Below are 25,683 nucleotides of genomic sequence, written 5' to 3' on the forward strand. Positions count from 1 at the left end.
AGAAAATTGCGCCATAATCAGCCGCAAATGGGGAAAATCGGGACGGGGGGGGGCGGGAATGAAGACGGGGGGGGCGGGGAAGATCTGACGGAAAACGACGACGAGCCTGAAGTCAACAATAAGCCTGGCGAGGACCAAGGGACCTGGTCTTGATCCTGGTTCCAGGATCCGAAACAACAAAAGCCAATGCCAGTTGGCTTGGGCATGGGCCTCGACTGCGGGTCTGCAAAAGTGCTGACTGTGACAGCTTACTTTATTGGCAAAATCAAATCAACATGGCATTTGCATGCACCGCCAAAGATACAGGATACAGGACACAGGATACAGGACCTCCAGAAGGCGCAAAGGAGTAGCAGCGAAGGGGAAGGGAAAGGGAAAGTTAAAGGGAAAGGGGGGAGTCAATCTGCAAATATGATGAAATGCCAGGCTGTTTGAATCGGCATAGCAATCGGATGGTAGTCTGCGCTAAATGCAAGTCAAACACAAGTCAAGAAGAGACTGCCAAGGGTGCTCCTAATGGGTCGGTGAGGGGGGCTGCGAAGGGGTCTGGGGGCCCAAGCCCAACTGAAATACGCACACTGGCATGAAAACATCAAAAACTTATTGGAAAATATAAAAACTAGTATTTAGTTATGCAACAGAAAGACTTTCCAAGACTTTTAGTCACTAATATTTTGTTGTAATTTTTCAAACGATAATAGCTCCCGAAAAACATAAGCAACTTGGCAAAATAATGATATGGATGCACACATGAATATTGATTTGCCCTTCACTTAGTTATCTTTGTTGTAAAGGTGTTCTTTGAAAATCACTCATTATAATAAATGCAAACACTCAATTATACAAAAAAAATAAAGCGTGCAATGGACTTACCTTTTTGGCTCCATTTTATCCTATTCCTTTAAAGATTTCTTGTAGTTTTTTAAAGCCAATAACTCCAGGAAAACATGATTCACATTCCGTTATAATTTCGTATAGATCTTCTCACTCGCTTAAGTTTGCCATAAGTATTCCTCAAGCTTGTAGTTCTTCTTTGGAAATCAGTTTAACAACTGTAAAGAGAGAGATTATCGATTGGAGATATTGCAGTGTGAATATTTTTTGTGGAGAGTTAACAACATGGCAGTGTGTGCACTAATCTAGTTAATTACCATTAAAGAGAATCACATGAACTTATGAATGAAACTGTTTTTGGCTTGCTCGTTTTCTTATCAGTAGCGAATTTTTTGTGTAAAGAAGAAAGTGTAAAATTGTTTGTGTAATTATGTATGCTGTTGGCTTCAAAAGCTTTGCTTACACAAACAAATGGGCTATGAGAGCATACATACGGTGAGTGAAAGCAGTTTAAGTATACCTTACACTGAAATTTTATATAAAATGTACGTAATTTTTTTCGCGCCCACTGTATGTAGGCGTAGGCACAGGCAGCACTGAATTAAAAAGGCTTGTATAAAACTAAAAATTACAAATTTAACTAAGTATTCAACATAATTAGTGGTGAGATAATTATCTATTTAATGATTTTACAAATTTAAACAATCTGAAGACTTAAATATTTTAAACTAAGATATTACTTATCAACATGGTACGAATTATTAATTATGTTATTTATTATAAAGAAGAAAATGCCTTTATATTTCTGTGCTGCTCATAAAACCTATAATACCTAAAGATTATTCATCTAAGATCATTTTGGGACACGGTGCTTGAATTTGATGGGATTGTGGGGGATGTTTGGATGTTGGGATGTTGGGATGTTTATGATGGCCTCGTCTAGGTATTGAAGCTTGTAAAAGTTGCATGGCGCTGCATTGCCGCTCAAGTACGAGTGGCGTAGTGACGAGCGCTGAGTGCTTACGCCCCCAGTGCCCCTCCATTCCTTCATGCCCCCTTTGCCCCCCCGCCCATGGTGAACGGCAGCCATCTTAGCCGGGAGTCACTCTATAGAGGCCTCCCCCAGTCATTCACATGCTTTCAAGTGGGTCTTTTCTGCCTCCCATTTGCAATACCCTTCTTATCCCCCTTTTTATACTCCCCATTCACCATCGCTCTTTCACCCCCACCCCCGAATTCACCCATCTATGAGCCATATTTTACCCCCTTTTTAGGTCTGTCAACAAATCGCATTCATGACATTTTCTTGCATTGACTGGGCCACCAGTTGCCTTATATTCATGGGGGCGGTGGGTAAAAGGGGGCATGGTTTTGTCGGCTGTTTTATTTATTTGTTGTCGTCATCATCATCAGTTGTTGTCGTTGTTGTTGTTGCTGTTGTTGTTTTGTTGTTGGAACCGCCATTTGCCTTTTTAGCCGTCTACCAAGGGTTGCTGCCTCAGATTTGTAATGAGCCAAAAATGAAGGTGGGGGTATTGGTGCTTTTGCCATGGCATAGGAAACTCTGGAAATTGGGGGTACGAGATGTATGAGCATCTGATTCAGGTGGGGTTGACTTGGCTTTAGCTTTAGCTTTGGCTTTGGCTTTGGCGCACTTGACGCGTTTTATAATTTCCGTAAATAACAAACGGCTTAATTTGCGCATATTTCCGTTTGGATTTGCACGACTCGAGTGCCGATGGTAGGTTTTCTCCTTTTTTTTTATTTCTCTTTTTGGCTTTCTATACGGCGACTGTGGGGGGTTTTGGCTTAAGAAGGGCGTGGCCGAGGCACTTTTGTAGCAATATGCATAATTAGAAATAGAGAACAGAATGTAACGTCTTTGAAGTTATATGAAAATATATATAAAATGTGTTATATTGTTTAACAATTTAAAAATAGAACTCATCATATTTTTAACGTTACTTTAAGAAAACAGAAATTATAAGTAACATTTAAGATTTGAGTAAACAATTGTCATATAGGATTAGTAACCTATTCAAATAATTGTAAAGAGAGTAAATTATATTGTTTCTTGAAGGGCATTTATAAAATTGAATAAAAGATATTCAATTTAATTTAATTTCAAAGTAAAATCTTAACTTTTTGATAGGTGTCTTTAGATTCTTAAGAAAACTAGCTCGTCATATTATATTTGAACTCTTATCTTTCTTTAAGGATCTAATGGAAAAAAATAAACAAAACTTGTTCAATAATCAAATGCAGCCTTGCTGAGGAAGTTTATTTTATGCTTAGAACTTGTTTTCCGATCTTAAAGAAAGGAGTTTTAGTTCTTAAAAATATATTTATTTTTTGTAGGTTTAAAGGAATATCTTTCTTATGGTTTTAGGTTGGTATCACCAATTTATGTTCGAGTGTACTATCATCATCATCATCATCATCCTTTTGCATGCGGATGCTCTGTGACAAAAAGCCTTTCAACGTCGTTAGCTTAATAACTGTCAAGTTGATGTATGTACGTGTATGAATAGGGGGCGTTAGGATATGTTCTGGGGGGCGTGGCCTGCCCATACGGTCCTTTTTTTTTGCACATATTCTTTAGCTTTTGCTGGTGCAGTCAAGCCACATAATTACAGCAACAACAAGAGCACCACCCACAAGTGTAAGTGGGCGGAGGGGGCATGGTGCCAGGGGTTATCCTTTCAAAGGACATGTGCCAATATGACGAATTGCGGTTGGCTGCACACAAAAAAGGAACGGGGAATGCTAAAATAGAGGGGCACCGGCACCAAGCAGTCAAGAAATGTACACACTTTCAGTGATAGAAGACACTTTTAATGCCCTGGAGCAAAAGGTTTATTTTCTAAACATTAAACACTTCATTAATTTTAAGAAATAAAAATATTCCTCCAAACACTAGCCTTACCATCGTCTTTCTTAAAAGTTTTGATTTATATTTATTATTTTTTTTGTCTAATTTTTAACAAAACCAACGGAAATGTTTGTCACTATGGATCGTTAAATTTACACCTTAGGTATATAATGATTTTTAGCTTACCAAAATTGGTTTAAAGTTATATATATAGCTTAGAAAATAAATAAATAAATTTTTGCCTAAAATCATTCTGTGGAGTCTCAAATATTAAAAGGTTTGTAAATTTCTTTCCAAAATTGTTTCAGAATTCTTCTTTAAAATTTAATTTTTCAGGCTAAGTAGCGTTTTGCTTAATTTATTTTTCGTTCTATAGACTTATAAATTGGTTATAGTTAGCTATAAGACCACCTATACTTACTTTCAGAAATTTTCTCAGAGGTATGCAAAAAAAAAAAAAAAAAAAACAAAGAAAGAAAGAAATAAAAACAGGACTGAGAGTGCGGTTTAGTCACTAGAAATGTGTGAGTGCCATTGATGTTTGTTGGGTGGATGGAATGGAATGGAATGGCATGGAATGGGTGTTTGTGGCCCCTTCTGATCCCCTTGAAAACGCCCCCTCCCTCTCCCCATCCCCTTTGGCAATCCTCGACCTCGACGGTCTCATTTCCTCGAGTGGCAGCCAAAACAAAAGATTTCTACTTGCTGCACCTTATCATCTCGACATTGCGGTCTTTTTTTTATTTTCTATCCAGCCCCGAATGACATTTTGCACTTTATTAAAACCACATCAACGAAGCGGAAAAGTCAAATGCAATGCTGATTAGCCTTGTGGTGGGTGGTGGGTGCATGGGTGGTTAATGGTGGACTCTTGGCCACATTTGTCCTTGCGGCTGACAAGCTGTGCAAATTGGCGCTTGATGTGGCGTCCCCAACGGAAACTGTTTAATGGCCAACGGAAGAGGGATCAAAAGCATGATTAAGAATCACTAGAAAATTGCAATTCGGGCTTGGCGACACAGGACAATCGAAAACGTAGAGTGAAAATAAAGGTGACAATTCTTAACTTTTTCAATATAAGAAAATCAATAATACAATAATGCGTTAAATTTCTTGACCAGAAAGAAACGTTTAAACCTTATAAAAGAACATAAGAATTTTATATATATATATATAATTGTATATATATATATAATTGTATACACTAAAAGTAATGAAACAAATTTACTATCATTTTAAATTTTAAATTGATGTAAACATTTTTTTTAAATCTTTCCATATAATGATATTTTTTTCATTTTCTCTTACTAAAGATTAGTTTTCTTTACTTAAAAAAAGTATAAAGAAGATATTTTTCAAAATTACAAAAAAAAAAACAAATCTCTAACTTAGTGTGAATGTGAAATGAATTATCAATAAATGGAAAATATCATTTAAGGATTTATTGCATTACTTATTTATTGTGAGCAAATGTAAACTATATTTTTCGAAATATTTACTTTATTTAATTTAATGTAATAAAATGTAGCCTAACCATTGTTAACATTACTTTGCAGATAATTTCCAAACCAAAAATAACAACATAGAAATGAAAAAGCTTGTTCTCTCAGATGTCCTTTAAAGATTATCTCAGTTCCCGAAAAAAACCGAATTTACCGCTTAGTTGGACGGTTTTCCCGCTGCGGAAATAGTCCCAAGTTTGGTTTATCAAAAAAAAAAAAAAATGCTATCTGGAACCGAAACCCCGAGGAAAATAAAAAAGGAAACCAGCGAGCAAACAGAAAATGGAGCGGGCAAGGGCAAACAAAAATAGATAGAAAGCGAAATATGTGGGGGCGGGTGTGCGTATTCGCCTGTCGTTGTTCCAGGACAACTGCCATCTCTGCGAGGACATGCAGGACAGCAAGGACAGCAAGGACAGCAAGGACATCCAGCATCCAGCCAGGATCCCATTGCCACCACCCCAAAAGCATCCAGCAGCCGTACATAAGGCCCATCCTATGTACAAGTCCGGCAAAAAAAATATGCTTCACAAGGGGAGCAGACAGGTGAACACAACAACACCTGAAGTATCCCGGCGGTGGAGCAGCAGGAGCAACAGACGCAGGACGATGTGGAAGGACACCAGATGACAGGACAACGAAAAAAGAGCGACTTACCGACGGAGCCCACGTGCACAGGCAGAATATTCTATGCAAAATATAGTAGCCAACAAAAACTCTTCAAATTCGCAAATTAAAGATAATGATTTAAAAAAAATACTAAAATACCAAAATAACATTTCATTTTAATTTACAAATGTATATTTATCAAACGTAACATAACATTTTAGTGTAATAATAATATTTTAACTATTAAATTTACAATCGATTATATTTTCAAAACGTATATCAATGCAATACAAAAACTTAAAATTATAGCCAATTGAGGTTTATTATTTTCTTAATTTATTGTAGATATAATATTTTGATCTACTACAAATAACTGAAATTCCCAACAGCTTTTAATTATTAACTGGAGTAACCATAGAATCGGGCAAAAATATATTGGAATATTCGATTTTTATAATATTATATTTTGAAAGTATAAAGCTTAATTAGAAAATGTGAAGTAAATTTAAGTTTATTTGCAATCCATTTATCTAATTGATTCTAAAATAGAAGCTGTATTTCTTTTTTAAAAATTTATTTTAGGTTTATAAAGCTGTGTTTGAATTTTTAATATAACTTGAATAGTTTCAGTTTCAATATAAAAGCCATTCTAAGATTTGAAAGTAATAAATCTAAAGGTTTGGTACCTGTAAATATTTATACCTATATCGATTGTTAAATCATGATTGTATAGGTTATATTAATTATAGAAAAAACTTTAAACAGGGAATTTTTATGAAACCTGTCCAATTTACGATCTGGGAATGTAATCAATTTATAGATCTGCAGTCCGAAGATATTTTGAATTTTTTGGAAATTCAGGAGCCACTTCCGCAGTGTTTCGAATTCCATGGCCTCCATGGCCGTGGTGGCCAAAAAGCGGGCCCAATGAAGCAGGGGCGTGGACTGCAGGAGCGGAATGGGACCGGGAAGGGGTGGTCCTTGGCCACCCCAGACACAGGGCGCGTTTATATGTATGTATGTTGGACCGGCAAAGCCAGCATTTACAGCCCTCTGTGTGTGTGCAGAGGGTTGGTATATATAAATATATATATATATAAATCATATACAAGGGAGGGTTACGCTCCGTTCCGTTCCGGTCCGCAAAAAGCGAGGCAAAGTAAAGCGCTATAAGAGCAAATATGGCTGCCAACACCCGAATTCGACACGTAAAGTGACGCGTTAGCTGCGTTGCTATGACAACCCAAAAAGGCCTCCTGACTTTTCCCCCCATTTCCCATTTTCCATTTCCCACTGCCCAGGAAAATCTCCTGCCCTTCTTCCCAAAAAAAAAAAAACAACCAAAAAAAGAAAAGAAAAACGCGGTGGAAAATCGGACAAAAAAGATATAAGAGCAATGGAAACGGCTTGGCTTTTCCCGGGTTTTTTCTTTTCTTTTTTTATGTTTCGGTGGGGTTTTCCCTTTGAACTGAAAAGGACGTAAATAAAGTTGATGCGGCGGTCTATATTGGTGGGTCATCGGATTTCGTTTAATGAGATTTTCCATACACGTCGTCGTCAGTCAGGTGAAAAAGAAGGAGCAGAAGATGGGGAGTCCCCCTGGATTGGAAAAGTTTACCATGGTGACGCGAATTTTCCGGCGAAAAACGGCACTTGAAATCTCTGGGGGAATTCACTTGGAGTGCGAACAATTGAAAGTACATACCACAGTTCTTCGGTCAGCTGAACAAAGGCATTTCCCCTCTTAATTAGGTGGATTTTTCTGCATTAAATATGGTTTCTTTTATGTAAATAACAATAACAGCTGGGGCGGGGTTTGGAAAAACCCATTCTCAATGTGCTTTTATTGAATTAATAATAATTATATTAAAAAATAATGGAACAAACAAAAGTAGCATGGCAAAATATAAAAATTGTGGCACTGAATTCAACAAATTTGAAAGCCATTGTTTATAAGTTATTTACTCACTTGACAAATAATTCTTTTTGGAAAAATATGAATAACAAATCAAATAAGTAAGCAGACTTTTAAGAACTCATTATTGACTAAAGCTCATTACAAATTGTGTATAATGAGCTACAAAAACCGAAAATAAAATTATGTTGTAAACTTTGATTGCTTAAGCTTTAAGATATAATTAGAATACTAAAAAATAATATGCCAAAGATCCTTAAACCATTTTTACTTTTCTTTTATCAATTTTACATATAAATAGTAATAAATTCAAGCACAATAAGTGCGATTTTTTGTAAATTTATTATATACATTTTATCTAAACAGATAATTATATTTTACTGTATGCCACTTTAATAAGTCTTACAATTCTTTCAAAAATAATTTAAATATGAAAAGCGAAGCCAATTAAAAATGTTACATTCCAAAATGGCGCACTTCATATAGGCTTATATATAATAAGTTCAAAATTCCCCGAGCTACGTTCACTTTTGACACGGTTCTTTTTTTTTCGCCCCCCTGGGAATTAACCCAAATTGCTGATATGTTCGTGGCACATGGTATTCGAAATACAAACTATAAAATACAAAAAAAAAAATATAAAAACACAAAGGAGAGCGCAGGGTGCAATCCATTCAAATCAAGCGAATCGGTCTCGAATCAACGAAATCCGGACGCAGTTCGGTGCACTCCGAGGATTTTGATATCCTTTATTTTTGTTTCGGTTACCCATCTTCAGTATTGTTTTGTTTTCGTTTTGTTTTTGTGTGTGTGTGTGTGTCTGTATTTTTTTATCAGCGCTCATCTGCCTGTCTGCATTGAGATTTTCAAACTGCACTCGCGCCCCTGAGAGAAAACAATTGTTTCGATTGCGCAAAACGTGAATTTCGTTAGCGATCCTGCAGGATAATAGCTCAAGGCTGTGTGCCCCTATTGTTGCCGTCAGAAAACTCTCAATCCTCGGCACACACACAAACCGTTTGTCGGCTAAGCAAACAAAGTAATTGGGTTGCCAAATATTACGCAGGCCATCCCGATTCCCAATGATTTCCCCATCTCTCCCCCACCTATATATCCGAATATATTTCTTTATTTCGCCGGAGATCTTGAGACGTTGATAAACACGAAGGTGCATCCTCTTTTCTGAGTTGGCGGAAGCAGACAATTGTCCTTTGGCTTGAGGGAGACGTAAGAAAGGATCCTCCGCATTTGGCAAGTAAAGTAGAGGCTAGAGGATCTACGAGAACCTAAGCCGAGAAGCTAAGTAGCTGCGATCGCCGCTTTTAGATAGATCGGTTTACAGATGCCGAGATACGAAAGAGTTGTCCCCGTGTTTAAGGATTACATTCAAATCCCAAGGATCTGTCAAATTGTGCGTGGGTTTTACATTTTTAGTTTAGTTTTTGTTTTTTTTTTTTTTTTTTTTTGTGACCAAAAACAAGGTGTTGCGCCAGCTGTCGCTCATTCAGAAAGTCGCCGAACGAAAGGATCCCGCTTAATATTTCGTTTGGATTCGCGGGGATGGAGGCACGAGAGCCGTCCGAGAATTTTTCACAAAAGTTCGGGGCCCAGGCTTTGAAGTGGCCGACGATCCTCTGGAAACAGCACACACCCAACGAGAATTATTAGTCAGAACTACTCAATTTATCTTCATACAAAGCCAAAAATGCAGAAAATCAGTATACAAAAAAATTTAATATTAAATCATAATATTTAAAACAATGTATATTAAATGACATATTATTTAAGTTAAATATAGTTTACATTAACATTAAATTTTCAGATATTAAAATCAATTCCAAAAAAAGTCAAATATAAAGTTTATTTTATAGTTTCATCTTCAAATTAATTAAAAATTGCAATGAATGAAACTTAAAGCGAAAAATATTCAAATTGAGTACAAAATGTTTCGATTTACTACTTTGTTTTATAACTTTAGAGTTATGAATGAATGAAATTACTTAACTATAAACGAGGTATTTAAAAACATTTAATAATTGTACGGAAACATCTCTTAACTTCGAGTATTTCCTGCAGCTCAACGACCGTAACCGTTGGCATTCTCTAGAGAATTAGCTCGCTTTCGAAGTTCAAACATTTCCCCTTGGGCGTGTGCGTTTGATTTGCCAGGATCTCTGGGCTGTGGCTAAAAATGCCGGCAAAAGGGGGACGCCTGTCATAACTGCACAATGGGAATGAGGGACGCGAAATCGCAGGACTCACAGAACTCGCAGGACTTCCTTCCTTTGTTTCGAATTCCCCATATAGATTTCATTCCGCTCAACGAAGGTAACCGATACGGATGCTTGTTCTTTTAATTGCTGGGGCGAAAACGATAGGCAATCATCATCGTCTGAATCTGAATCTGAATCCGAAGCTGAATCTGAATCTGAATCGGATCAGGAATCAGAAATCAGGATGGCAGGATGACGGGGGCAGCGGCGTCCATTTGGCGTCGACTGTTGGCGGTCGGCGGCATTTTGATTGTCGGCTTTTGCGGCCGGCACAAAACTATATCGGATTACACATCCCAGCTAGTCCATTCGATCGAACAAAACTGACTGATGGACTACAAAGCGGACAAGGACAAAGTGTCACTTTCGTTCCGAAGTACCGAAATACCAGAATCTGGACTGGAAAAAGAAGATCCACTAGTTGCCTTTCTATTTAGAACCATCAACTCAACCTCATTTGCAAGAAACATGAATTATAAAATATATTATATTATATTATTTCGATCTTAATATTTATGAAAAATTATCAGTCATAATATAGACATTTATGTAATTGGCTTAGCATAAACCTTAACAAATAGAATTGAAGTAATTAGAAAAAAAATATATAAATTTGATGATGACTAATGTAAAAAAATGTAATCATAAATACAAGTAACAAAAAAACAAAGAAAGTTTCATCTTATTTTTGTTTGAAATGATTTAGTATTTACATATTTTTATAAGAAAATTGTTTTTAAAATTAAGACTTAAATCAATATTTCGCTATATATAACTTTAAAAAAATTGATTTTTAGCAGAAAACAAAAAATCAAAAGATCAAAACTCTGGGCTATTAGAATGGTCAAAAGTTCTCAAGTTAAATTCATAAAATTTTTAACCCTGTTTTTGCCAAACCTACAAAAACCCACAAAACACTTGTATTTTGTATCAAAACCTTGGGGAAGAATCCAAAAGCTATGAATGCAATAGATTGTTAAAATCTCCATTAAATTTCCCAACGATTGGAATACACTGCCTAAAAATTGCACTTTTATTTAATTTCCGCATAATATCTCCTTTACAGAAAATGCCAAAATGTTAAATTTATATTTAAACGATGCGCGCGTAATTTCCGAATATTCTTAAAATAACGACCCTGTCTTTAACCCAAAACCGCTGAGAACGCCATCTAGCGGATATCAGCTGGCACTACAAACTAGTCGGGCTGGAAACCCAATTCCGAATTTTAATTTATACACAAACCCAAATAGAAAAGCGAGTATCGATTTCCTATCGGTAAATCCGATAAATGTCCTTTTCAAGGGTAACATTTTTTAGGACATTTTAAGATTAGTTAAGCTGGCAATACTGCAACGAACGGTCTGAGAGCATTGAAACATTGAAAATCAAAAAATCGCAGAAAATAGAGAAAGGCGAAAAGTAAACGACCCTCGCCCCGCCCGCAACAAAAAAAAAACGGAAATTCGCAATTTAAGACCCCGAAACGGAAACGAGAAAAATAAGAAAAAGAAATCCCTTTTACCGAAAGGAAAAAACGGACAAAAATCCAGGACTTTCAGTTGTGACAAAATCGAACAAAGGAGAAAAGTCGGATTACGGATTTTGGACTCTATATATATAGATATATATATATATAGCTTGTATATAGCTTGATTCCGGGACTCCATTTACCCGTTATCCTTGGCGGCTTCGTTCTTTTGTTGTTATTGAATTATTATGTAAGCTTTTTTGGAGTGTTGTGAGTGTGTGTGTGTGTGTGTTGTTTTTGTTGTCGCAATAAACTCTTTATTGTCAAAGGCAATTGAAAGGCCCAGGCCCAGGCCCACGCCCCCATGCCCCCTTTTCGTCCATCCATCGCCCAGCGCGCCCACTTTCCACCCTCACAAAAAAGGAAAACACAAGCGCACACGCAGGACACGAAGGACCTTTGTCTAAAAAAGCCAAGTTGTTGCTGTTGCACTTATTTGATTTGATGACTAAGTGTTGTGTGTTTCGGTTTTTTTTTGTCGGTTTTTGTTTTTTTTTTTTGTTGTAAATGAAAGGACAACGAGGCGATATCGATCGCTAGGTTGCCAATTATCGATAAGTCGTATGACGTGTGCGCTGCAAAATTCAGTTCAAGGCAACGCCTCGAGTCCTGTGTCTCCGCTTTGTGCTCTTGCTTCGCCGCCCCCATCCCCCATTTTGCCACCCCTTTTCGCTAATTTAATAACAACGTCTATGATTGCATTTGCACAACCGATAACTTGAACCAGCCTAATCGATATTTTCGATACATAAAACCGTTCCTTTGTAAATGGAAATTAAATTATACATTTCTTAATTGTTCATCACTTTAATTACATGTATCAAAAACATATATGATTGCAATTTAAGGAACCGATAACTAAATAAGCTTATTCGATGTTTTCGATACATTTAATTATTCCTTTTTAAAATGGCAATTAAATTGTATATTTCTTGTAAACGCTTATGAGATTCTTAATTGGTTTGTGAATCTTTAAGGTCTTAAAACTATTTTCTATAACAACATCTATAATTGCATATCGATTGTTTCGATGAAATCAATTTTTACATTCGAAATAAGAATTCAAGTGTAAAATTCTTTGAAGTGATTCGCTTCCCAGAATTTTGGCTATAATTATTTTGAAAATTATCTTTTTATTTTTTTGGATAATAATAATTAAATAAATATTTTTCCCCCAATGTGGCTGCTTTGTTTTACTTTCAGAATTCTGTACAGGATGTTGTCGCTGTCGTCGCCGCCGTGGCTGCTGCTCCTCGTCCTTTTCTTCTTTGCCAATGGCTCGGCAACGGTGGTTTCCTTCACGGAGAACGTGACACTGGCGACGTTACCATCGTCCTCGCCAATTTCCGTGAGTTTCAGTACGGTCTCGCCGGCTGCACCGCCCATTTCCCTCGAACTGGAGAATCAAACAGTCATCAGTAGCCCAAGTGCAAACAACGAAGCCAGCGATGAGCAAACCACTGGCAGTTCCAACAGCCACATTAGCAATCCCAGCAGCAGCAACATCAGTATGCCCAGCAGCAGCAGCAGCAGCAGTAGCAACATCATCAGCAGCAGCAACAGCAACATAAGCAATCTCGATGCCAACAGGAATTTCACTTCAATATCCACATCGAGCACAACGACGGCCGCCAATTCTGGCGGTGATCGGGATAGGGAACGGGAACGGGAGCATGATGCCCTCATCCTGGCCACGCCCACCGCTCACTTGAACGGCAGCAGTGGGTCGGCCGAGCATCAGACCATTGGCCAGGCACCGCCCACAAAGGGGGAGCAGGAGGCGATCCTGCGAGCCTTGGACTGGCTAAAGGAGAAGAGGGCCTCGGACTACGGCTGGGGCAACGACACCCATGTGGTCATCCTGGCCAAGGAGCTGTCGGGCGGCCGGGATCCCAATGACAGTGTCGATGCCCATGTTTTGGTCATTCAGGAGCTGGAGGACACGCTGTCCGTCAAGGAGATGGAAATCGAGATACTGGCCATGCTGGATCGCCATCACACGTTGCCCAAGCCGCTCGATCTGGACAAACTGGCCCGGTATGTCCTCGCCCTGGGCTCCCTGTGCAAGGACCCGAAGCACTTCCATGGCCACGATCTGGTGGCCACACTGCAGCACCACGAGCCGGCGCAGGACATCGAGTTCGCCCTGACCACACTGTCGGCCTGCAGTTCGGCGGCCCATGTGAGGAAACGTCAGATCCGGCGACTGCTGGACATTGCCAGCGGAGTGACCGACCAGAGCGTCGATGCCATTGCCATGGTCATCCTGGCGTTGCGGTGCATCGTCACCGACCACCGCCATCGCCACCTGCAGCACTTCGTCCGTCGACCGGCACGGGGGCTGGCCAGTCTGCAGGATCAGCGGGGCAGCTTCGGATCGCTGCGCAGCACGGCATTGGCCATGCAGGCTCTGCAGGATCTGGAGTACGACCCGGCCGGACACTGGAACCGCACGGCCGCCTCGCGCTACATCCTCAGTCGCCAGCGGGCGGATGGCGGCTGGAGCGAGGAGCCGCTGCAGGATGGCCAGGAGCCCGACATCGGAGTGGGCCTCACCGCGGACATCATCCTGGCCCTGGGCTGGAAGGGATTGGGTGCGGTGCGGGCACTGCAGTGCGACCATGTGATACGCGAGAGCAGCGATCCCACGGGTGAGTTTTTGCCAACTGATTACAAGCCAACAATTATATAGAACGGGGTCACCAATCTCTAAGTCACAGCATGTTATATCTCTTGGGCTAGGGCAACAAAAGTAAATAAATCGCGGTCACATATACCGTTGAATTCGTTATAAAATTTCCAACCGAATGGCATTCACAGTTCAAAATGTTGAAAATTAACCAATTTCTGCAAAAAATGTCAAACTTCAATTCACACCATAACTAAATAAATTGAAATATATAGGCTATGCCAAAAATGAGTATAGATCGTGGTCACCAGTCCCTATCCAAGCTATTCACAACTTGACTTGATACATTTAAAACATAAATGGTTATATCTCTTGAACTTTACCAAAAAGAAATATAGATTGGGGTTATCAATCTCAATATGAATAACTGACGACGGCTAAATAAAGCTCAATCATAAAACTTATACCTTTTGGACTGAGTTAAAGAAAACATGGATCGGGGTCACCAATCTTTAAAGTTATATAATATTTAATCAATCATTATCATAACCAAGGTTTTGACTATTTCTTGACTTGACTTGCCCACAGAGAACGGAGAGCCGAAGCTGGCGGTTCCCTTCGGATTGAGTTCCTCCGCCGAGGAGTCGGATGCGAAGAACATCTCGTATACGTACACACTGTGGGTGGGATCCAATGTGACCGAGGCCTTCTCCCTGTCCCTCGTGTCGCCCAAAAACACTAGCTTTTTCAAAGCCATGACCCAAGCGGCCGAAATGGATCCCAGGTGAGTCAACAGAAATGATCGAAAGTTGTCCTTTAATTACTTAATAATACCTATAACCGTACAGATTTATTTTCGAGGCGCGGGAGTGGCCCAATGGCCATTATGTGCACACCCTGTACGGCAAAAAAGAGGAGCCCCGAGGGTGAGTCACCCAGAACTGATATAATATATTCCCAGATAATACTGGCATACATTTAATCAATGTTTCAGGTATCACTACTGGCTGCTTTATCGATTGCCAGAGCTGCCCGATCCCAATAATACGCCCGGGAATCAGCTTATTGCGCCTGTTGGTAAGTTCGTTTCCGATTCAAGATTGTAGTGAAACTTCTCTAACTCGAAATAGTAGATTGGTAAAGAGATTACTTTCAGGGGTTTTGATTAAAGCTACAGATATCAAACACTTTTTAAAATGGTTCATAAAGGTGTTGAAAAGTATGCAACGAAATACATCCTTCGGACTGAAAATAATCTGTTAATTGTATGTTGCATACTTTTAGACAGATTTTAAAGTAATTTTAAAAAAAATAGTGATTTTGTAGCACCACCCATAAACTTTTTTGTTTAACCGTTAACCCATTTAAATTGTGTTACATAAGGCTTATGTTTAAAGACACTTAACTTATGATCAAATATTCATGGCTAATTAAAGTCAGAGAAGTTTGGACCACAACGAACAGGTGATAATTCAGATGGGAACTCTTGCAGGTGTGGACGAGCTAATGGTCGAGGACGGGGAGCACTATCTGTACTGGTACAAGAAGCTCTAAGCACGCGGCCTTAGACGGAGCTGCAGTTTAACCCACTAAGCAAAGTCTATAAACACCCGGTGCTATTGGACTATATCTATTATACATATATATGGCCATATAGTCACGTCTCACACACACACACACAACACACACGCAACAAGCAATGAAGCAAAGAAGCTAAGAAGCTAAGAACAAATAATGGCAAAGGAATATGTGTATTTACTACAGGTATTCCTGACTGGGTGCATTGCTCCCTCTCTATATATATTGCATATATAACTGCATAATAATGGCGTAATCAAAAAAAAAAAAAATATACACACAGAGAAAATCACAAGAGAGTGAAAGATCGGTGAAAAAAGAAGAAGGTTGAAAACGTGAAAGCCCTGATTTCTAACGAATAACTAGGATACAAACACCCCAAAAAATACCAAAATAGTTAAATGCTCTAGACCTCACAACTGATCTCGATTCGGAGCACCTCAGGCTAAAAAAAAAAAAAAAAAAAAAAAAGAACTTATGCATATAGCGATAACTAAACGAAAGGAGGGTAATGGAAAAGGTAAATGGTGTGTGATCACAAAAAGTATCGACTTAAATGCACTAACAACTGGCATCGAACGGTTAGCAATCCGTCCGTTTTAGGCCCTCTCAACAAAAGCTTCCCTTGGCAGCGATGCATACATATTTCGTTGCTCGTTTAAAAAAAGACACCCAAAGAAACTAAGAAAAACCAAATGCTTTATATGTTATTGAAGTGGAAGAGGTAGGGATGAGGTATCCTTTGGGTCCAATGGATCCAATGGGTCCATCGATCTGGAGAGGTAGACAAAACGGGAGAGCTAGTCCAAGCGATGAAGCATGTTATACCAAACACCGTACGTAACAATAAGTGATTGAAAATCATCCTTAGGCATACACACATACTGCATAAATCGATATATACATACATCTTGCATATACATTTAAAGAAAACAAAAAGAGAAAAACAGAAAAAAACAGAAAAAAAACTAGTTTTATATGAAGTTAAGCAAACGAAAAGGCCGTGGCATATTATATAACGATTATACAGGATAGCGACAGAGAGGAGAGAACGATACTACCCCAGGACACTACTATATATACAAACGCTCTATATGCCTATCAAGCACTACTCACTCCCCATTATTGCATAGTAGATACAAACATATATATGCCCCATGCCATAATACCATACTACCCACATATAAAGTAACACTATCTATCCCCCGGAAAAGCCTACTCATTGTATATCATTATTTACATATACATCTATCACACCCACATTTCTTCACTTGTCACTCGGAACTTTCAAGCCGTTGATCTTAAAGCCTAGCCTAACCGAAGAAAACTTCAAACTACTACAACTACTACTTGAGATCTTTAAGTGCAGCAGCGAATCCTAAACTAAACGAAACTTAACATTACTAACCTAGCGATCTAAACTAACTCGTTTATATTATAAGCATGAAATTGAGCTTTTTAATTGTGCAGATTGAACCCAAATTAGAACACGAAACACCCACACCTAGACACTGATGGAAAAACGGAGAGAGAACGCGTAGGATTTGAGGAATGAGTTATGTATGTTCATTAACCCTGTACTATACAGTATGTCCCCTTCTATGACGACCCATAGTTAGTTAGTTAATTTTGAGGTCCACAACTTTCAAGCGACAGCAACAGCCGGTACAGTTGTACAGTGTCAATCGATTTCACTCGAACTTTTCGAAATTTAATGTTTTTTAAAACTTGTTATCGATAAATGTATTTAAAATGAATACAACTCTGTAGAAATCGAAAACATTTATCGTTTTTTGAGGAAACTAAAGGTGTACAACTATTGTGTATCATTTTATCGAAAAATCAATCAGTTTTTTTATGTTCTTTTTAAAAGAACTTGATTTCGATGATTGTGTTTAAAGTAATTACAACATTTTAGAAATTAAAAATAGTTTCTAATTGTTTAAGAAAATTACGTTTTAACAATATTGATTTCTTAAAATTCGTTGAGTTCATCGAAAAGTATAACTTGCAATTGAAACCTGCTGCTGCTGACTTCTTATATTCTGTTTGGTGAGTGGAGAAAGTAACAAGAACAAGCGTGAATAAACATCAAAATAATTGAAAACTACATAAAAAAGCGTTTTTACTTAAGAAATGTTATCAGAACACACGTAAACAACGTTGGATTATGGACAAAAGGTAAGAATTTCTTTTTTTTCAAATTTAAAATTTAAGCTTTATTTCAGCTTTTAATGCGGAGTGGCGACTCATTGCGATTTCAGGCAGATTAACAATGTTGTAGTTTTATTTTATTATTACGTTCATTCATTTTTTCTTTTTAGTTTGCCAGTTTTTGCGCTGTATATTGTATGAATATAATATATAATATATAGATTCGATATTCGTTTGTCTTTGCTACGATTTGAAGAAGGCCGCATAGAGCACGAACGCAACAGATTTACAACATCAAACACTTTACAAATACGTTTCGATAAGTCATGCACACATTACACACACGCCTAGCTAACTAGGATGGATTGGATTTAGATTTGGATTTGCATTTATGATTGGCAACAATTCGAGTTTAAACAATTACACACTCGTTGCGTCTGGAATTTGTGGTTGCAGTTTGTATATAGGAATAGTAAAAGCGATAGAATCGTGATTCATGTATAAAGGAGCGGGGCGTTAAGTAATCCTTGTGAAGCATTCAAAGTTCAATCCGGAAACTATAATAATCTCAAGCTGAGTTCATCCATTTACAAAAATAAATGGTGACTCTTGAATGCAAATTATCTCATTGTAAGCGAATAAAAATGTATAAGAAAATATTTATGTAGCTAGTCTCCGTTTTGAACAGTAAACTGTAGTAAAATATAATGCACTGTGAGACATGGAATTTGCAAAGTAGAAATATAGTTTTTAGTATGTTGATTCCATCACTTTTCATTGACTTTCTAATTTACAAACACAATTAAAATGAATAAATTACGTTTGAATTCCACTTTGCAAACTCCCATCAATCGTTAATCTATAGATTGGCATTCTTAGTTCCACTTCCGAATCACATTTTCGATCGATCGTTACATTGCACATTGAGTTAAATTTCGAGGAAAATGTTGCGAAAGTGGAATCTTCAGACATTTTGAAGAGAATTACTTTCGTCCCGCCCTTTACAGTGTATATTCCAGATGTGGAAAGCTTAGGTTTACGTAGTGAGGCGGCTTTGCTTTGTTCTCCCTTTGAGTAGCCCTATTCCCGGGGGATTCCCCTGATCATCTGCCATCTCGTTCGCATTCGTGTCCTCCGTTGCTCACATGGCGAAGCTGAGCTGCAGGGCATTGCGCAGTTCGTTGAGCACCATGGATCCGATGACCATCTTTTCGCAGTTGACCAGCAGCGCGAGCGACTCCTCCGTTTGCCAGTGGAGGGTGAGCAGGACGAGACTCTTGGAGCTCAGCGTTTGGCCGGCAAAGCAGTGCAGCTGGCCGCCTGGCGAGCTGTGCGTATGCGCCACATTGATGCACTCGAAAACCTTTTGCCGCAGAGCACTGACATCGATCAGATCCCTTCGCAAGCCGCGCAACTCGCACTGGTGCTCGTTCATGCCCCTCAACTTGGACCGCTCCTCGCGGTGACAGCTCTCGCCGATCTGGACGGATCTCACCAGCTCACCCACCGGCGGTTTCAGTTGCAATCGCGACGTGCCCGCACTGGAGATTAGCTCCAAGTCCAGCGCATGCGTAGAGTCATTGAAATCCACGCCCAGCACTCCGCTGGCCGTCTGTTGCGGCTGCAGAACGGTGACGGGCGCAAACTCATTCAACTGCATGCCGGCTGGCAATGTCGTGGCTCCCAGACGAATCGCCGTGATCTCATGCTCGCCACGATTCTGAAACTGCAGCTCAATGGAGCACATGCTCGAGGAGTAGAGATGCGGCGAGCGGGTGAAGCGGTAGGCCAACTGCAGCCCATGGCCACTGACCTTGTTGAGCAGCTCCTTGTGCTTGAACTCGATGTGCGAGGGACCCACCAGTTCCACCCTGTTCCGGGCATGCTGCGGCTGCAATGGTGCCGCCTGGCCGGCCATCAGTGGAGTGCCTGTTGGGGATTAGTTTTGTCGTTATCTATATATACATATATCGTTTCAAGGAGCATGCTGGCTCTCACCAGGCGTTAGGAATCCTCCCAGCGAGGGCGTCATCACCGGACCAATGGGCGGAATGTCATCCAGATCGAGCAGCAGTTCCAGATTGCTCTTCGAGGGCGTTTGCTCTGGCTGCTTCGGCTGCTGCTTCTGCTTCTCCTCTTTTGCCTTTACCTTCTCCATTTTTGGCTGCTGCTCCTTGGAGTCGCTATTGGAGTCGCTGTCGTCGGTGCCACTGCCACTGCCACTGTACGCCGAGGAATCCTCGCTGTCCGAGGTGCCCGAGAAAGCAGCCGCATTGTTGTTATTGTTCGTGATGGCTTTCGCCGGCAATGTGGGCATTTGATCGATGAGCTGCTCCTGCTTTGTGGAGGAAACCTTTGCGGGCAGCTCCTTTCGATGCTCCTCCTCCTCGCCGCTGCTGCCGCTGCCATCGGAGTCACTGTCGCTGGTGCTGCTGCCACTGCTGCTGCTGCTGCCACTGCTGCTGCTGCCCGACTCCGAGTACGCCGACGACTTGTCCTCCGATTCGGAGAGGAAACCCTTTTCGCCAGCCGCCCTTGAACCCTTCTGCTTGCCACCGCCACTGCCACCGGCAGCCGCCTTCGTAGTTCGCCCCGAGGGGGAATCCTCGCCGGGCAGCTTGTCCTGCATGAAACCAGCTATGTTGCGCACCGACGAGTCCGGCGGAATGACCGGAAAGTCGGGCAGTTCCTTGTAGCCAGCCGCCGGCATGTTTAAGTAATGGGACAGCGAGCCCAGCTGGTAGGTGTTTCCATCGCGGTACTTGCTCTCGGGCAACGGGGCCGGCTTGCTGGCCAGGAACACTTGGCGGGCATGCTGGCTGAGCACCGAGCTCGAACCGCTGGCCGGGAAGATGATCTGGCGCAGGAAACGGGCACGATCGCGCACATCGTAGTTGGGATCGTAGCGGGCCAGCGTGAACACGTACTGGCAGAGCAGCGACGTTTGCTCCGGATTGGTTAGGTAGAGCTTAACGCCCAGATTCAGCACCTGCAGCTTGACCACATCCTGCTCGTCCACAAACGACTTGGCCATTTTGCGCAGCACATCGGGTGCAATCAGTGGCACCTTCTCATTGTACTCGCCAATCAACCAGATGATGGCCGCCCGTGCTGCCGGCACATTGATGTAGTCAATCAGTTTGGCCATCTGGGTGATGATCTCGAAGTGCTCGGCTGCCTTTGTCTGCAGTAGTCGCTTAATCACCACCACGCTCTCGGCCACCACGTGCTCTAAATGGTTGTGAAAAATTATTAAAAAAAAGAATGAGATTTCTGGCTAACAACCTATTGGCAAACAGAGGAACCCACCATCATGATTGGACAGCAGATGGACCAGGCCACTCAAACAGGTCTCGGTGACCTCCTTGATGCTGGACGCACATCGTCCAATTGCCTGTATGGTGGCCGCCACAAACGAACGATCGCTGCTGGAGATGTAGGTTTGGAATTCGCGTAGGATGAGCGAAATACTACCGGCCGAGGCCAAATTGGTGAGAATGTCCAGCTTGAGGAGCTTAAGATGAGTGGGATCACTGGTGCGCACAAAGAACGACTTGAGGTGCGGCTCAAAGATGCCCTTTCGCTTGGTGGCCATGGAGGCAATGCAGTTGAGCACCACACTCTGGACTTCCTTGTGCGAGCGCAGCAGTCGTATCAGCGCCTTGGCTATCAGTTGCACCTCGTTCTTGGGCGCCACATGATGGTACAGCTGCGCCACCGCCATCACAACGGATGCGTTTCGCGACTGGAGCAGTGGTTTCGTTTGCCTCAACAACAGGCGATGGTCCACATCGATGTGGTAGCTGTTGCTTGGCGAACTGGGCGTCCTGCTGCCATTATTATTATTGTTGTTGTTATTATTGGTTCGGGCCTTGGTCTTGTCATCCTCATCATCAGCGCTACTATTTGCGTCTTCGCTGTGGGAAGAGGAGTGCGAGGATTCGTCGTAGAAACGTTCGTTTACGGGCGTTTCGGCCAGACCATCGGCCAGATCATCGTCATCGGCATTGGGATCCACGAACTGGGTGCGTGCATAGCGGGTCAGCATATTGATGATGATCACCTGACCCCACTCATCCACGTCCACCAGAAGATTGCACAGCTTTCGATAGTTCTTGTGGATCAAATCCACGCGTTCCGGGCAGACCTAAGCATATTTATGATTCATTAATATGGGGGATAATAGATTTCCTAGCTATAAAGTCACCTCGTCGAAGGCCATCACTGCCGAGCCCACCACCAAAGTAGTGCGATCGGAGAGGAGCTTCTCTATGACCATGACCAGTTCGTCCTTCTGGTCGGCATCCAACGAATACAGCTTGGGGATGGCATGGGCCGCCGTCTTCCTCACATACGGACTCAAGTCGGCGGCACTGTCCCTTATGGCCAGCATCACAATGGGTACGATCATGCTGACCCTTATGGAGGAGAGAACCCGCAGGGCCGATGCCCGGATCAGTTGATTGGGATCCTTGAGGGCCCGCTGGAACGTGGATATGGAGAGCAGGGCCAGGTCCTGCTGCTCCTCGGCATAGCGCACCAGGTAGACATAGACCAGTTTCTTCACCTCGATATTCTTGGACACCACATTCTTGACCACAGCGGGAAACAGGTCACTGGCATCCCGACCGCGGGCAATCATCCCGATGATCCTCTTCATGGCCTCCAGCTTGAGCCCGTCCTTGTTGCTGTCCAACATCTGCTTGAGATCATCGTGTTTTCGACCGTCGGACTGGAAAAACGCAGCTCCACTCGCAGGATCCGCTCCGAATTCCACATCCAATCCCATTTGGGGTCGCTCCACGTACGTGGACATGGCAAACGGATTGCTGGCCGTGTTCTGTTGCATTTTCCACAGCAATCCCTCTTGGAATCCGGATTACCAATTGACAACTTGACCTTTTTCGCGTTTTTTTTCTTTTTTGTTTGTGTGTGGGAGTTGGCAGTTTTGATTGACGCTTCAACTGTGAAACCTTCGCTATGGAACCCTCCTCTGTATATATGCTATATCTAATCCTCGAGAGGATCAGGTGATCCTGTTCGTCCTGCCACGCAGCGGATGAACTTTACCGGAGGAGCACTACAGGTTTGCCGAAAATTTGGTCGAACTTTGCATTTTTAGCTTTCAGAATTAGTGGTGAGCCACTATCGATAGGCATTCCCCAATATACTGAATGAAGTAAAATACAAAAAATACCATAGCGAAGTGTTCCCGTATTGAATATTAGGTACTATTCTAGTCCCTTAACTGTGTGTTTGTACATAGGTACGTACAGAAGTAAGGGACGGCTTATAAGTATAAATAAATAGTAAGTAAGTAGTGTGTTAAAGTAATCCGCTTTTTCTCGATTTCAGACCCCTCCCTCCCTTCATTTAGTCAAACACACACAAAATTGCATTACAAAAATATATACAAGAAATGAAATGTAAAAAAAATATATTTAAAGCTGGGTACGAAAATAAAGTACAGTTTTTGAAAGAGAATAAATAGTACTATTTTGCCTAACAAAGATCTGCAATGAGGTTGGGATCATTCTTTCATAAACCTTGTACAAAATATGTAGAACTTGAGAACATTTGTACAAACAGCCCCTTTTCAGTGTGACCAATGGTCTTTCAGGTTTGGGATTTCAGCAGCACAGTTATCTGGTCTCACCTGGTCCTCGAACAACTCGACAACTACGTGGCTGCTGCTCGATTAAAAGTAACTAAAACCAGGCCATTTAAACCCGAATCAACAATGGAAGGGACGCTCGCCAAGGTGCTGCTCCTTGTGGGCAGTCTGCTGATCCTGTGCCGATTCAGCCACGCCTTCATCGTCAGCGTGGACGCCCACAACGAGGAGTGTTTCTTCGAGAATGTCGAAGGCGGCACCAAATTCGGTACGAAGACTTTGTGGGATTTAACAGGGGATTTAGCTGATAAAATCATGATTCCTTTGGCAGGCGTCACCTTCGAGGTGATTGACGGCGGCTTCCTGGACGTGGACATCAAGATCAGCGGCCCCGAGAACCATGTGATGCACGAAAGCGAGAAGGAGTCCTCCGGCAAGTACACCTTTGTGGCACCGGCCAAGGGAACCTACACCGTCTGCTTCAACAACGAGCGCAGCAGCATGACGCCCAAGCTGGTCATGTTCTCCATCGACGTGGGCGAAGCACCACAACGTGCCCCCGGCGCTCCCGGCGAGGAGGAGGTGGGCCACACCAAGCTGGAGGACATGATCCGGGAGCTCTCGGGCACGCTGACCAGCGTCAAGCACGAGCAGGAGTACATGCATGTGAGTGGTGGCCATAAACACCTATAGTTGTGCAGACATATACCTCATGCTAAGGGAAAATAGGGTCTCTGGTTGCCACATGAACAGGAATGTTGCATCGTAGTTGAAGCATCTATTTAGCATGTCACCAAGACCCATTTTACTTGCATTTAACTTTTATATTTAGAGCATTGTCAAATGGTTTCTACTGCCTATAGATTTCAAGATATATCTAGTGTTATATCTAATCCTTAGGAAAATAGGGTCGTTAGTTGCCACATGAACAGGAATGGGTCATCACTAGCCTCTTATTAGGAGCTGAGACGCCTTTCAAGCAGACCCAATACACTTAATTTTGCCCAGTTCTATTCCTTTATTTTAAAACCATCGTCAAGGGTGGCTGAAACCAAGTAATTAGAACTATTAACTCTCACATAAACAGCAATGAGAAATGAGAGATTTTAGGCCATTGTCTTCATAGATTTAGTAGTCCACTTTCTATACCAAATCAAGGGAATTCCATATAAACATTAATGTAGGATTGATTGGCTGTATCAAATTAAACGGATAAAGAAGACTTGGGAGTTAGAACCCTCAGTTAAATATCATTAGTAAGACAGCCACGAAACATAAGGTTTGAAGGATTTTTTCCTAGCAGTATCATAACATATTTCTAGACCAAATTACATGAACATTATGTTTACAAACCGAACTATACGCATAAGTAGAAAAGAATATTTAAAAACCATTAGGCATGAAAACTCATAATTATACCTTCTAGCTATTTTACGATTTGGTGCTTTACTTAAAGACCTACGAAAAGTCCATATAAAGTATAAGTAGTTGTTCGATAATTTTTTATAATTAATCCACGACTATGCTAATCGAACCATCTACAATCTATCGAATTTTTCAGGTGCGCGACAAGATCCATCGTTCGGTGAACGAGAGCACTAATGCCCGCGTCGTGCTGTGGTCCACTTTCGAGGCCCTGGTCCTGGTCCTCATGACTGTTGGCCAGGTCTACTACCTGAAGCGATTCTTTGAGGTCAAGCGCGTCGTGTAATCCCTATTGCGACCAGACAACCAGGATGGAGGGAGCAAAGGAGCAGCGTATTGAGCCCGGGGGATATGTGTGCGCAATGTGTGTTGCAGTCTCAGATTTAATTTAAACGATTAACATCCTTTTGTAATTAAAATAAAATACCTTGTAAAAAGTAACTAATGGCTGAAAATATTTGAATCTGTCTTGATTCCGGTTCGAATACATTAACAACAGGGATTTCAACGGCATCTATTACAAAAATCATTGAAAAAAAATGTTTTTTTCCAAATGACCAAAAGTTAAGACATTTCGAAATGAAATGACAAAAAATATTTTCAGACACACATTCAATGGGGGAAATGCCACTTTGTGTATGTTTTAATTAAATATTAAAAAAATCATTTTGATTTTTAATAATAAATGTAATTTGTTATTGGCTACGAAAACAAAAGGATAATTACACGTTTAGGAACTAATCTCAA

The 25,683-nt window shown here is 41.1% G+C and overlaps 3 protein-coding genes and 1 long non-coding RNA gene across 4 annotated transcripts in view; 2 read left to right on the forward strand and 2 right to left on the reverse strand.

The window, feature by feature from the left end:
- LOC121467975 overlaps positions 1-1,030 on the reverse strand; it is a 158,304-nt gene extending 157,274 nt beyond the window's left edge. Inside the window, exon 1 of the long non-coding RNA XR_005977987.1 lies at positions 874-1,030. This is a non-coding gene — a long non-coding RNA (uncharacterized LOC121467975). The remainder of the gene's footprint in view (positions 1-873) is intronic.
- Positions 1,031-11,353: 10,323 nt separating this feature from the next.
- LOC108137137 (uncharacterized protein CG3556) lies at positions 11,354-17,853 on the forward strand. Its single transcript, XM_017258690.2, has 6 exons — positions 11,354-11,726; positions 12,740-14,187; positions 14,754-14,949; positions 15,014-15,091; positions 15,160-15,242; positions 15,658-17,853. The coding sequence occupies exons 2-6, from the start codon at positions 12,753-12,755 to the stop codon at positions 15,717-15,719; spliced, it is 1,854 nt and encodes a 617-aa protein (XP_017114179.1). The 5' UTR covers positions 11,354-11,726; positions 12,740-12,752; the 3' UTR covers positions 15,720-17,853.
- A 148-nt stretch (positions 17,854-18,001) lies between these two features.
- On the reverse strand, positions 18,002-23,049 carry LOC108137136 (AP-3 complex subunit beta-2). Its single transcript, XM_017258689.2, has 4 exons — positions 22,105-23,049; positions 21,207-22,044; positions 19,896-21,128; positions 18,002-19,826 (listed from the first exon to the last, which is right to left on the reverse strand). The coding sequence occupies exons 1-4, from the start codon at positions 22,744-22,746 to the stop codon at positions 19,039-19,041; spliced, it is 3,501 nt and encodes a 1,166-aa protein (XP_017114178.1). The 5' UTR covers positions 22,747-23,049; the 3' UTR covers positions 18,002-19,038.
- A 490-nt stretch (positions 23,050-23,539) lies between these two features.
- Positions 23,540-25,377, forward strand: LOC108137213 (transmembrane emp24 domain-containing protein 2). The gene is made up of 3 exons (XM_017258804.2): positions 23,540-23,779; positions 23,843-24,177; positions 25,073-25,377. The coding sequence occupies exons 1-3, from the start codon at positions 23,638-23,640 to the stop codon at positions 25,220-25,222; spliced, it is 627 nt and encodes a 208-aa protein (XP_017114293.1). The 5' UTR covers positions 23,540-23,637; the 3' UTR covers positions 25,223-25,377.
- The last annotated feature ends 306 nt before the right edge of the window (positions 25,378-25,683 follow it).

This window comes from Drosophila elegans, unplaced genomic scaffold (assembly GCF_018152505.1).
Source record: "Drosophila elegans isolate 14027-0461.03 unplaced genomic scaffold, ASM1815250v1 contig_149, whole genome shotgun sequence".
Classification (NCBI taxonomy): domain Eukaryota; kingdom Metazoa; phylum Arthropoda; class Insecta; order Diptera; family Drosophilidae; genus Drosophila; species Drosophila elegans.